A 12,139-nucleotide genomic window follows, 5' to 3' on the forward strand; every position below is an offset into this window, starting at 1 on the left:
TTGAAATGTTGACTGTGGCTCAAAGTCGTCTATGTAAAAGCAGCTTAGCTAAAGATGATAAAAGGAACAGACCCCCAAGCATTTTAAAGGAAAACTAAAGGCTAGTATTCATGAGTCTAAAAAAAATTAATTTGATTTCAAGTTCCCAGTACAGAATTATTTCTTTAATTAACAGTAATTCAGAGTTACTATTATTGTCACAAAAAATTGATTGATTCTTGGACATTCCTGGTTAGCTCAGTGCTACCTCTTTGGGATCCTCATGTATCTCCCATGATAGTTGGTGCCAGGTGCAGTGACACTTACTTCAAATATTCATTCTTTTATGAAATTCTGTTGACCCTGGCACAAAGCCATTAAAGTGTCTATTCGTGTCTGCTGCTCTACCAAATGAAAACCTTACACAAGATTTCAGACCAATATTACTTTAGATAGACAGTTGAATCTGAATACAGCCAGCAACACAATTTCTGCTGAGCAGATATCAGATAGCCTCCCTTACAATATTGAATACATCTTTAAATTACTGAAGAATTCTACCTAGGATAGCAGGGATCTGTACTTCTGCCAGAAGTATAGCTGTAATAGAAATTCAGTAACTGAACCTAACACCAGTCATTTGGTTGTTTCAAATTATTTCCTCCAGAGCATGTACACTGAATTGCTGGCTCATTTTCATGGAGGGGCTGGGTGTTCCTGTTACCTTTTAATTCTTGCCAACTGGAGAAGCATTTACTCTTGGGTCAGTTTAAAACTTAGAACACTGTTTCAGTGTTTTGTGGGAAGCTATCCTCTTAGGTGAACTCATAAATTATAAGGTGAATAGTACTCCAGAGTTTATACGCTATAACATCTTGAGTTATTTGATATGCTTCTCTCCCCAAGCCTGGGCTGTTAGAACAAGCATGGATGCCCAGGGCAGAAACTCCCATAGGGCATCCACTGGGGAAAGAGGAGGTAGTCCTAAAAGTCATAACTGCAAAAACATGGTGGGGGGATTGGTGGCACATTGGAAATGAAGAACTAAGAGTCTGCTTTAGAAGAACTTCAAGTTGCCTTTATTTTCATGTGCATTGTTCAAATGTCTTAGCAGTTCTCATTGCAATTTGTTTTGTGAAATATATTAGGTATTCAGTGTAGCTGTTTTCAGGTTTATTATGCAGGATTCTGATTCATAAAAATATTCCATTAAATGCAGTCGCTCAGGTAATTACTTTGCTTAATCTACAGCATACTTTAATTAACGTTGCACAGAATTCTGATTTAATCAATTAGATTTGATCTAGTATAACTTAGTTGTAAATATATTTTATGATGCAGCAGCCCTAAATCATTATCGGGAACTAAGGTGATATACAACCCTACCTAAAATGAACAAATTTCCCATGTTAAGAAAAGTAAATCATCATTTGAATTATAATTTTAGTATTTAAAAAGTAAACTATAAATAGTGGATCATTCTATTTCCATTAATAGTCTATTAAAAACAATCTCATTGGGAGCGTTAGAACTTAAAAAATATGTTTTATTTGCATCTATTCCCTGACAGCCTTGAGAACAAAAGATTAAACTCAAGCAAGATTCACCACCTTTTTTTTTTTTTTAATTCTTTGGCTGCATCACCCAGTTCCCTTACCAGGGATTGAACCTGGGCCGCAGCAGTGAAAGCCCAGAATCCTAACCACTAGGCCACCAGGGAACTCCCAAGATTCACCACATTTTGGCTCTGTAAACAGACTCATTAACAACAGTATCTCAGGATATTTATTCACTGTTCTGGGGTGAGTTTTGCCTCCCCCCCCAAAAGATACGTTGAAGTTCTAACTCCCCCAGTACTTCGGAATGCAACCTTATTAATGGAACTAGGGTCACTGCAGATGGAACCAGTTGAGGTCATACTGAAGTAGGGTGGGTCCCCAATCCAATATGACTGGTGGCCTTATAAGAAGGCCACCATGTGACGACACAGACACATACAGGGAGAAGGCCATGTGAGAGGAAGGCCGAGTTTGAAGTTAAGTAGCTGTAAACCAAGGAACACTGATGATTTCTGGCAACCAACCAGAAACTAAGAAGAGGCAAGGAAGGATTCTCCTTCAGGTTTCAGAGGGAGCATGGCCCTGCTGACACCTTGAATTTGGACTGCTATCCTCTTAGAACTGTGAGACAACAGATTTCTGTCATTTTAAGCCCCCCAATTTGTGATGCTCTGTTTCGGCAGAACTTGGAAATGAAAACACTCACTAAAGCCAAGCTGAGAGCTACAACTCAGCATAGCCAGAATTTATAAAATTACTGTTAATAAAAGCGAGGGATGAGGGATGTAGCTCGTCAAACTATTTTTAAAAATGCAGGTGCCGTTTTTAGTTTGAAGTTAACTTTTACATTCCTAAGCAAGTATAGATATAAATCTAACATATTTTGTCTCCAGCACCTCCTCATACACAGCACCTAGTAGAGTGCCTTGAACACAAATCACCCAACAGTATGTTTTGTAGCTTAAAGAGATTAAGAATGAAAATAGCCTATAAATATTAAAATACCCACTTATAGAACTTGAGCTGTAAAATAGTGTTACTGGAATGTGAGAATAAGCACTGAAAAGAATTTACATGAGGTTCATCAAGGCAAAATTTCATTTGAATCTCTGTGTGGATAATAAAATATATACCCATCTAGTTTGTGGATCATTCAGAGTCTATATTTTCTGTTGCCCTTGGTTTCACTTGAAAAATTACCTTTAGCACCTATGCTATGTGAAGGGCAGGGATAAATAATAAAATTTACGTTCTTGATATTAACTTGCTAACAGATCTTATTGCAGAGGGTATAGAATAGGTAGAAATTTAAAATACAATGAAAAATGAATTTTGGGGATTATCTGTAAATTCTTTTTTTCTCCCTGAATATTCAAGAGCTGACTCTGTTTGATTGCTACAGGAGTGATGAAGTTTGGAAAGGCATCAATAGACAGGAGCAAAGGATCTGGACACAGACAGCTAACAGAGCAGGGGCCACACAGCACACTCCCAGTCAAGGGAAAAGTTTCCTCAGGGGTCCATGAAGGCCGCCAGATGACTCTAGCTGATTGTGTGCATCTTTGCCAGGTCCTTTGAGAAGCAGCCTCTTCCCATTCTTGGTGGTCTTCATAAGTCTCTGGCCCTCCTGGTTGTTTCTGGACACTTTGGCCTTCGCCTGTTCTGTGGGTAGAAATAAGTAGTATAAAACAACCCCCAAACCCAGATCATTTTTGAGCATTTACTGCCAGATGGGATGAATTGAAGTTTAAATTCCCAGGTGTAGTATCCCTTAGCAGGACTAAGCCTCAAACTTCCATGAGATCCATTCCTGCAAATACGTAACTGGGACTATAAGATAAATTAGATTTGTAAAACACAGACAAAACTGATATTTCCTGGTTGTCTACTATAGGTTCTATGCTATGCATTCCACAGATAACCTTATTTAATCTTTTAAATTTAATTTTGATTTTTTAATTGAAACAATGTACATTTTATAAACATCAAAAAGATTGGGTGGTGAGTAGTTGGGAGTTTTTTAAAAGGAATATACTCCATGATATTTTTCATAATTAAAAAACAGTCAAATAATATGACTAGGCTTATATTAAAAGCAGCAGTCCCCTGCTCCATCCTTCCTCACTCCCGGGTCCCTCTCATTAGCCAGTAATTCTTAATCATTAAAATTAGGTCTTCTAGTACTTACTTTCTTATTTTGAAATAACATACAGATACTGCTTTTTTTTTTTTTTTGGTTTTAGATGTTTATTGACTTATTATGGCAGATGAGGATATAACTCTATACCCCCCTCCTCTCACATACATTTACTTCTTTCTATCCTTCTCATATGTACATCACAGTTTTTGGTTAAGTCAGTATTTAGGGCTGACATTTTAACTATATACATATTATTTATAGGTAAGTCACATAGTAGGCTATATTTCTTCTCTTGTATAACTCATTGTTTTCACCAGACTTAACAATTGCCTTTTTTATTTTTATTCTTTTTGGTTTGTTTGGTTTCTATGCTTTTATTACTAACTCATCCTTAAATTTTTGATATAAGTAAATTGCCTTGAGTGTGTTTAAGTGTTCTGTTTCATATTTATTTCGGAGAACTTCATCTAAAGCCTTTAGTTGTCTTCCTCCTATTTCAAGTTAGTTGTTCTCTAAACCTGGCATATGCTGTTAGTGGGACTTTTTCCTTCACCATTATCTTGAGGTTTTTTTTTAATGGAGAGGTAAATTATAATTTTATTTATTTTTAAACTGAGGTATCATTAATTTAGTGTTGTGTTTCAAGCGTACAGCAAAGTGATTTAGTTATATATCTATTCTTTTTCAGATTCTGTATCTTGAGATTTTTTTCATTCCTTTCTCCTATGTTGAATTTTCTGTTTCCTGGGGTTCTACAGCTTTCTCTTAGTTTACACCCTCATTTTGGTAGAGCATATCCTTCAGGAGTTTCCAGAGAAAGGTAAATATCTAGGACCTCAGTTTTATGAAAATGTCTATATTCTATCCTAACATTTCATTGATTGTTTTGCTGGGTATTGATTTTTAGGACAGAATTTTTCCTCAGCCCTCTAAAGGCATTTCTCCATCATCTTCAAGCTTCAGTGGTGCTGTTGAGAAGTTTCATGCTACTCTGGTCCTCGTTTCCTTGTGATTGTTTCTTTTTCTTTCTGGAACTTTTTAGGCTCATCTCTTTATCCTGGTGTTCATGAAGTGTTTTGGTCAGATAAATCCTCTGAGAGAATTTGCTTGTACCAAATACTTAGACGGTATAACCAACCTGGGATTAATCAGAATTAAATTCTTGGCTAGAGGTTTATCAGACCATCTAGGTAATCTGAATTTGTGCCACAAACCTGGGTGAGGGCTGACTTGTGGTTCCAAATTCTCAGTGGCAATTTCTCCCCTCTCTACTCTTGCCAAAATCTGAAATGGTCAGTTTTCCTTGTGGTCCTTTGGAGGTATGGGGGTTTATTTGCAGTTTGCCCTGACGCTGAAGGATTAGCACTTTGGAATCCCAGAATTCTGGGAGGAGGAGAACCTTCTGTTAGACTTCCCACCTTGGACTACTTAGTGTTGGGCTTTGTTCCCATGCCTATTCTCCAAAATGCTGTGAAAATCGGTCTGCACTTAGCTGATTTGACAGATGCTCTTGGGATAACAGAGTATCTCTTACCTTTCTAGGACCCTGCCTTCACTCAGTGCCTGGCCTGGGATTTCCTTACTTCGTTGTCCAATGTTTTAAAGATGACTTTAAAAAGTTATGTTTTGTCCTGAAATTTTAGTTATTTCTAGCAGTCCAGTTACTCATCCTGTCATATTCCTGGAAATGGGAGTCTATATCACCTTTTTAAACCTCAGTTTCTTCATCTGAAAAACGGGGATGATAATAGTATCCACCTCATAGTATTTCAGGAATTGGTGAGATTGTTAATAAGTATAAAGCTCTTAACACTGTGTGGCTCTTCCTCTTTTTTTTTTTAAGTGGCGTTCTCAAAGTATAAATAGAAGTGCTCTTCCATGCTACATTTTTATAGGTGTTTGGTGCACTAATGCCAGGGGATGATGTGAATAATCTGAGGTCTTATTAAGTTGTATATTTATTATATTAAGAAATATAGTTCTTGCCATTCCAAAAATCTTCATTTTACATGGAAACCAAGTGAGTAAACACCATTAGTAGCCTAGATCTTTTTATAAAATTAAAAAATATTTTATTTATTTTTGGCTGTGTTGGGTCTTTGTTGCTGCTAGGTGCGGCAGCGGGGGCTACTCTTTGTTGCGGTGCGCGGGCTTCTCATTGTGGTGGCTTCGCGGGCTCTAGAGCGCAGGCTCAGTAGTTGTGGTGCACGGGCTTAGTTGCTCTGCGGCATGTGGGATCTTCCCTGACCAGGGCTCAAACCCGTGTCCCCTGCATTGGCAGGAGGATTCTTAACCACTGCACCACCAAGGAATCCCCAGTAGCCTAGATCTTAATTGAGAACATGAGATTTATTGAAGTGGAATCCTCAATTTGTACATTTCTTGAGGCCAAAGAACTAGAAAATCTCCCCTCCCTGCTTAATCAAATAAGACTCGAAAGGGGCAGAAAATGGATGCCTTCTCTTACAACAAACTAGGTTATACTCTAATTTTTTTCCCACCATTTTTTTATTGCCACAGAGAGTTGAATTGCATGAGAAGGTCCTTTTCAAGTCCCCAGATAAGTTCCCTCTCAGTAATTGCCCTTCTCTTTAAAAACAATTTGCACCCACTGCCAAGCAGCTCTTGTGCAGAACCAGCTCTCTCTGGAGGTTGACTTGCCTCTTGGGGCATCTCAGGGACACTTCCTTAGTAGGTGCATTGTGATATTCTTCACAGCCAGCATGGTTTCTGTACAGGTGGGTTTGATGAGCATCTCTGGGAGTAAAAAGCCAAAATGCCCAGTGTCACGTAGTTCAAAAGCAAATGTGTAAGGCATTCCATTTTTGTAGGCCCAATCCATTGAGCTACCAGAGCTCACATCTAAAAGTTAAAAAAAAAAAAAAAAGTCAGCTTCACTAAAGAGTCTGAATAATTTTCAAAATGTATATCTAGTACTTGCTTACTAAGCCATACTAAATCCTTCCAATGAAATACCCTTTCAACAAGAGCAGTTTAAGCTGAGCTCCTGAGCTTCAAGCTCATGGAACTTACAAATCACACCTGCTATCATCATAAATCATCCCAGCCACCTTCAGTCTGGTTCTTGCCTCTGCCACGTATGGAGACTTTGTTCTTTGAGGAGCTAGTCTAAGTAGTAATGCTTTTCTAGTATGATGACCTCAATTTCTTAGTTGCAACTCCAATATCATTTCTCTCCACCTTCACTTTATTCACCAATAAACATAATCACACTGTGGACTTTTTTTCTTCTCACTCAGTGCTTCTCCTTTTCTAAGGTCTAGAATATTGAAATTCTGATCCCAGAAAACCTCTTTTCTTCTTCTTGCCCTATTTTTTCACTCCTGATGAACTTGTTCTTTGCCTTTACTCATTACAGTTTCCAGACTTCCCCTGGGCTTCTTATAATTTCATTGAACTCTCTAGCTGGGCATGGTTAATTACTCCACTGAATTTCTCACCAGACCCTTTGTCTAGTCCTTTTCAGCTTTTGTTTTGCTAATTCTTAATCCCTAGTCCAGTTTCTCTGTCTTCTCTCTCACAAGGTAGGTGGAGAAAGTGTTTGTTGGAAATTCGTCCTAATCTCTGTGGTGCTTCTCCATTTCCAGTGGTGCTCTGGGCTCCTTTTTCTAGACCTTCGCTTACGTGAACCTTTCTCATTCTCTTCTGGTCCTGCCCCTCACTTTACCACTCTCTCCATACTCATCGTGGGTAGTTAGCCCATCACCTCCTCTGCTTACATCGCAATCCTGACTTTTCTCCTTCGAGCTCAGGAAGAAATGCTGCTCGTCTTTTACACTTGGTGTGGTTTGATCCCATTTTTTGTTGTCTTCTCTAGGACCCTGTTTCCTTAGTAAACCTCCCCCCAACCCCACCTTGCATCTTGCATTTTGGACACCGAAATGTCCAAGCACTGCTTTCCTGTAGCACTTCCTTCTCATGATCCTATTATATACCATCTTCTTTTCCTTCTTCCTTTTGGTTTAGAACTCAAAAGAGAACCTATGTATGTTGCTTCTGTATCCTCAACCACTTTCAGTCTGGTTCTTGCCTCTACCAGGCTGTGAAACCTTTGTTCTTGAAGGTCACCAATGACAGCAGGCCTAATCTCCTTTTTTTGTTTTTCTTTCCCCTCAGACCTCATGGTCAACCTCTCAGCAGCATTTAACTTAGCTGACAATCCATTCTGGTAACTCTCGCCTTCTGGCTCCTATGACCTTACATGCTCCAGCTTTTCAGCACAGAGTTGAAAGTGCAGGTGCTTTAGGGCTTGGGCTATATCTGATCCCAGCACCTGCCGTGACTCTCTGTGCCTCAGTCTCCCCTTTGAAAAAGGGATCATAATACTTACTGCATAGGGTTGTTGCAAAAATTGAATAATGTGCTCAGGATATATTAGATGTTATTGTTGGGCATCTTTTCACCCCAAAGTGCCTAGTATGCAGTTTTTAGCCTAACATGCTTTTAATAATTAATTAATAAATGAATGGATTTTCATAGAAGACTCTTTCTATACTTTTCTCCCTGAAATATATATTATCCAGCCTGACATAACACCATTTTATTATTTAAAAAATTTCCCACTCAAAGATACCACTTTTTAATGCTATTCTTGCCAGTTAGAGATAGAATTATGTGACGATGGCAATTAAATGACTGCTGTTTCCCAGGTCCCCCTTTTGCTTCAGTTGGAGACAGAAGGTAGGCTGTGGTTTCATTGTCGCTCTGAGTTAGATTCACTGGAACTGCAAATAGTAGTCATAGTAGCCAAAGTCAAAGACAATATTTGCCAACACTTACATCATAGTGATATGACAGCCTCATTTCTATGGTAACAGGTTGTTCTTGGTAAATATAATACTATGACTGTGCCTTGATACCAAGCTGAAAAGGTGGACTGAGAGTAAAATTTTAAAAACTTAATGTTTTTAGGTTTTTAATCTATATTCTGTTGGCATTAACTGGTAATGTGATTTTTAAAAATACTACATTTCCCCTTTCAAGGTGGCTCTATTAAAAAACAGTTGTAAAAAGGTCAGCATTAGACCAATGATCGTGAACTTAAGACCTCTGATACTTAAGACATTACCATTACTAGGATAAGCTTATATGATAAACAGTGTTAATTAACAAACCAAGCATTTCTGCTGAAGGCTGAAGAAAGTGAGTGGTTAGGAATATAATGATGGGTAAATTAAAGAAATCAAGGAGAAGTTTGCTACCTCACTAAAAAGTATAATCAGATGTCACTATGTATACATACATATGTAATGTGTGTATATACCTTCATATGCATGCGTAGAGATTCACAGAGTACTAACCACCATACGATCACGGCAAGCTCCCGGAACGCCGCTAGACATTCGGAAATATATGATTTCTCACTAGATTTTTCAAGTCATATAGTCAATGAATTTTAGAGTTTGAAAGGCCATGAGAAATGATCTAGTCCAATTCCTCATTTAACAGTTATGGAAACTGAAGCCCAGGACTAATATCTTTGTCAGGATTACATCTAACTAGTGGCAGAATTAAGACTAGGCTCCATTTCTCCTGGTTCTTTGTCCAAGTTCTTTCCATATACCTGGTTGCTCTTTATTTCATATGAAATAAATATTTTAATTACCTTTCAAGGGGAAATTCAGTTGAAGGTGTTATGTAAGAAACAGAATTTCATAACAAGAATGGTAGAAGGAAGGGATAAAAGGGAAGCTCCTTCAAGGGCTCAAACATTACATTATCTTCTCAAGGCCCATTTCTACCTTTGCAGCAGTTACAACTGCTTAAGGAGCCCGTTTTGGTACTTTGCACTGTCATAAGATCTCCATTCAACCTTGTAGTCTTTACTACATGCTTAGAATATTCTCTGCTTAGGATTTTTTCAATTGGTACAGTGATTTCTGTCAAGCAGGGTAAAACTAATCAGACATAAACTCCCTCCAGCTTCCTTGGCTAATTTGGTAGTCAAAAATTTCACTTTAGGGGGGAACACATTTTCTGGGTTTTTTTGAGGGAGGTCATTACACAGGTTATTGGTTCGAGAGATGATTCTGACACAGCATCCATAGGAAACTTACACAGTGTGCTGGAAGCAGGCCCGTATCGATACTGTATGCCGTACACCGACTGAAGTGCCTTCACAGCTTTATGAGCTGCAGATTCCTGTGAGGTTAAATGGAGAAATCTTATCACTTATATCATTGCCTTGAAACCTTTAGAAACACCGACACGTTGTCTGAGCATTATCGGTCATCAATTTGGAGAACACTGGGCACGTTGGTGGATAGCTATATTTAATAATAATATTGCTACTCTTTGTCACATGCTGCATTTTGCAATATGTTTTAGAACACATTATTCCCCTTGATTAATTCTCACAATGAGCCAGTGATCAGTAATATTTCCATATACAGATGAGAAAAGGAAGGCCCAGCGAGGTTCAGTGGTCAGGCTGGGGTTACACAGCAAGGAGTGGCTATGTTGGGATAAATACATCTTCTGAGGCTGATTTAGTGTTCTGTTCTCTTCACTTTAGTTCAGAGACACCCATTTCTATAAATTACCAAATGCTTGGCAGGGCCCAAGTCAGTTTTGCGCATAGCTACACATACAGTATTTAGCAACATGCCTGTATATAACAGGCACTTAATCACTGTTTCTTGCATGAATGTTGAATAAGCAGAGATCTGCAACAGTATCCCATTAATCTCATTGATCTTTGAGTGCATACATCTTTAAGTGGCGGCCCGGTTCAAGGTATTTAAAACCCATTTGGATCAGTTCAGAAACGCTTTAATTCAGTAAGAACGACTCCTCTTGCTCTGTGTGTTTATCCCTTGTGGGAATGGAAACACTTTGAGACTGCTTCGTGACTTCTAAGGTTACACAGGCTTGTGGCAGAGCTCAGCCAGGTGCGGCTAAGATGTAGAAATTCTGAGGTGGAACTTCCTAGCAATGCCAAAAAGCAGGAAAAATAAACACCTTCAAAATACTAAATGGTGAATATTCTAAGATGAACGAGAATGATACGGACTACCCTTGAAAACATTTCCAAATGGTATAAAAGCACTAGTTCCAGCAAGGAGTTAGCAAAGTATTGTATGACCAGTGAGAGGAAAAGAAGTGTGTTGAAACCAGTATACAACTCTCCCATTTCCAGGTGCCTGTGAATAATTTAATCCCTCAGTTGAAGCACTCCGGGCAACGTGGTACTGTGTGCGGGACCTGGCTTCAGCCTGCTGTCCTCACTCACCTCAGGGAAGCAGAAAGCCGCATTTGCAGCAAATGCCACACTGAGTGGCTATTCAGGAACCAGGCTCCAGAACCTGGCAGACATTCATTAATTGATCTCACTGATGACGACATTCTCCTTGCAGGAGCCGACAAGAAAGGAATGTAAACACCATAATGAGGTCTCTTAATGGAGAATGTGCTAAGATTTTTAACATCTTCTCCAGTGGCCTCAGTGATATTCCATGGCAAGGGCAGAAATTTCTACATTTAGAAGATTACTGCATTCTGCTGGTGAGGAGACCTTTGTTCCTCATTATTTCAGATGACTAAACCCAAGAAAAATATTCTACCGAGGAAAAAGAAAGATAACCACTCTGCCTATTTTCGCAAAATGTATGCATAGTTTTAGCCTTTTGGGCTCACTGGACTTCTGCCACTGACGTGCAGGTGCACGTTGATAAGAGGTTGAGACATGATCCTTCCTCGAAGAGTAGAAGCTTCATAAAATTTTCTAAGAATATTTTCCAGGATGGTACCTATTTAAAAGAGTTTAAGTGATTCTTCCTTTTGTCCATTCCTTCTTTTTTCCATTCATCCAGAAGGACCCAGCTCTCCCTTATTGGACCTCAGCTAAGTAAGGAGTATATGTTTTATTTAAATATTTTTATATTTAAAGCAACTTAGTGACCGAAATATCTTAGCAGAAACACAGACTCCTACATATTGATGGAATGTTTTTGAACAAGTTGAACAGAACTTAAATGGCTACTGGTTAACATTCAGAGACATCTATTATCTGAGAACTGTAATCTTAGTTTTAACGATTTAGCTTATCTGCAACCCGCTAACAGGATTTCTCAATGGGGTCACCACTGACAGTTTGGACTAAATCATTCTTTGCTGTGGAAGGCTGTCCTGTGCAATGTAGGATGTTTCACAGCATCCTTGGCCTCTACCCACTAGATGCCAATAACATCCCCCACCCCTGTTGTGGCCATCAAAAAATGTCTCCAACACTGTCAGTGTCCCTTGGGAGGGAAATTCATCATTGGTTGTGAACCACTGATCCACTCTTTATACCACATCCTCCAATCCAAGACACAAGGAAAATAACTCCTGATGGGAAGATAAATTCAAAATATGGAGAATATTCTCATGTGGTAGTTTTTTTTTTGTTTGTTTTGTTTTGGTTTCTTTTGCAGTATGCGGGCCTCCCACCGCTGTGGCC

At 38.8% G+C, this 12,139-nt stretch overlaps 1 protein-coding gene across 2 annotated transcripts in view; it reads right to left on the reverse strand.

Moving 5' to 3' along the window:
- Window positions 1-1,506: 1,506 nt before the first annotated feature.
- The window catches only part of CPA6 (carboxypeptidase A6), a 266,718-nt gene continuing 256,085 nt past the window's right edge, over window positions 1,507-12,139 (reverse strand). Inside the window, exons 10-11 of one of the 2 annotated variants that reach the window (XM_033843105.2) lie at window positions 9,756-9,840; window positions 1,507-3,200 (exon numbers count right to left, since the gene is read on the reverse strand). In XM_033843105.2, the coding sequence (XP_033698996.1) occupies window positions 3,199-3,200; window positions 9,756-9,840 (87 nt within the window). In that variant the 3' untranslated portion in view covers window positions 1,507-3,198. Of the gene's footprint in view, window positions 3,201-5,728; window positions 6,541-9,755; window positions 9,841-12,139 lie in introns of those variants that run through there. The other variant, XM_033843104.2, reaches the window with a different exon arrangement.

Source organism: Tursiops truncatus, chromosome 17 (assembly GCF_011762595.2).
Source record: "Tursiops truncatus isolate mTurTru1 chromosome 17, mTurTru1.mat.Y, whole genome shotgun sequence".
In the NCBI taxonomy this organism is placed as follows: Eukaryota; Metazoa; Chordata; class Mammalia; order Artiodactyla; family Delphinidae; genus Tursiops; species Tursiops truncatus.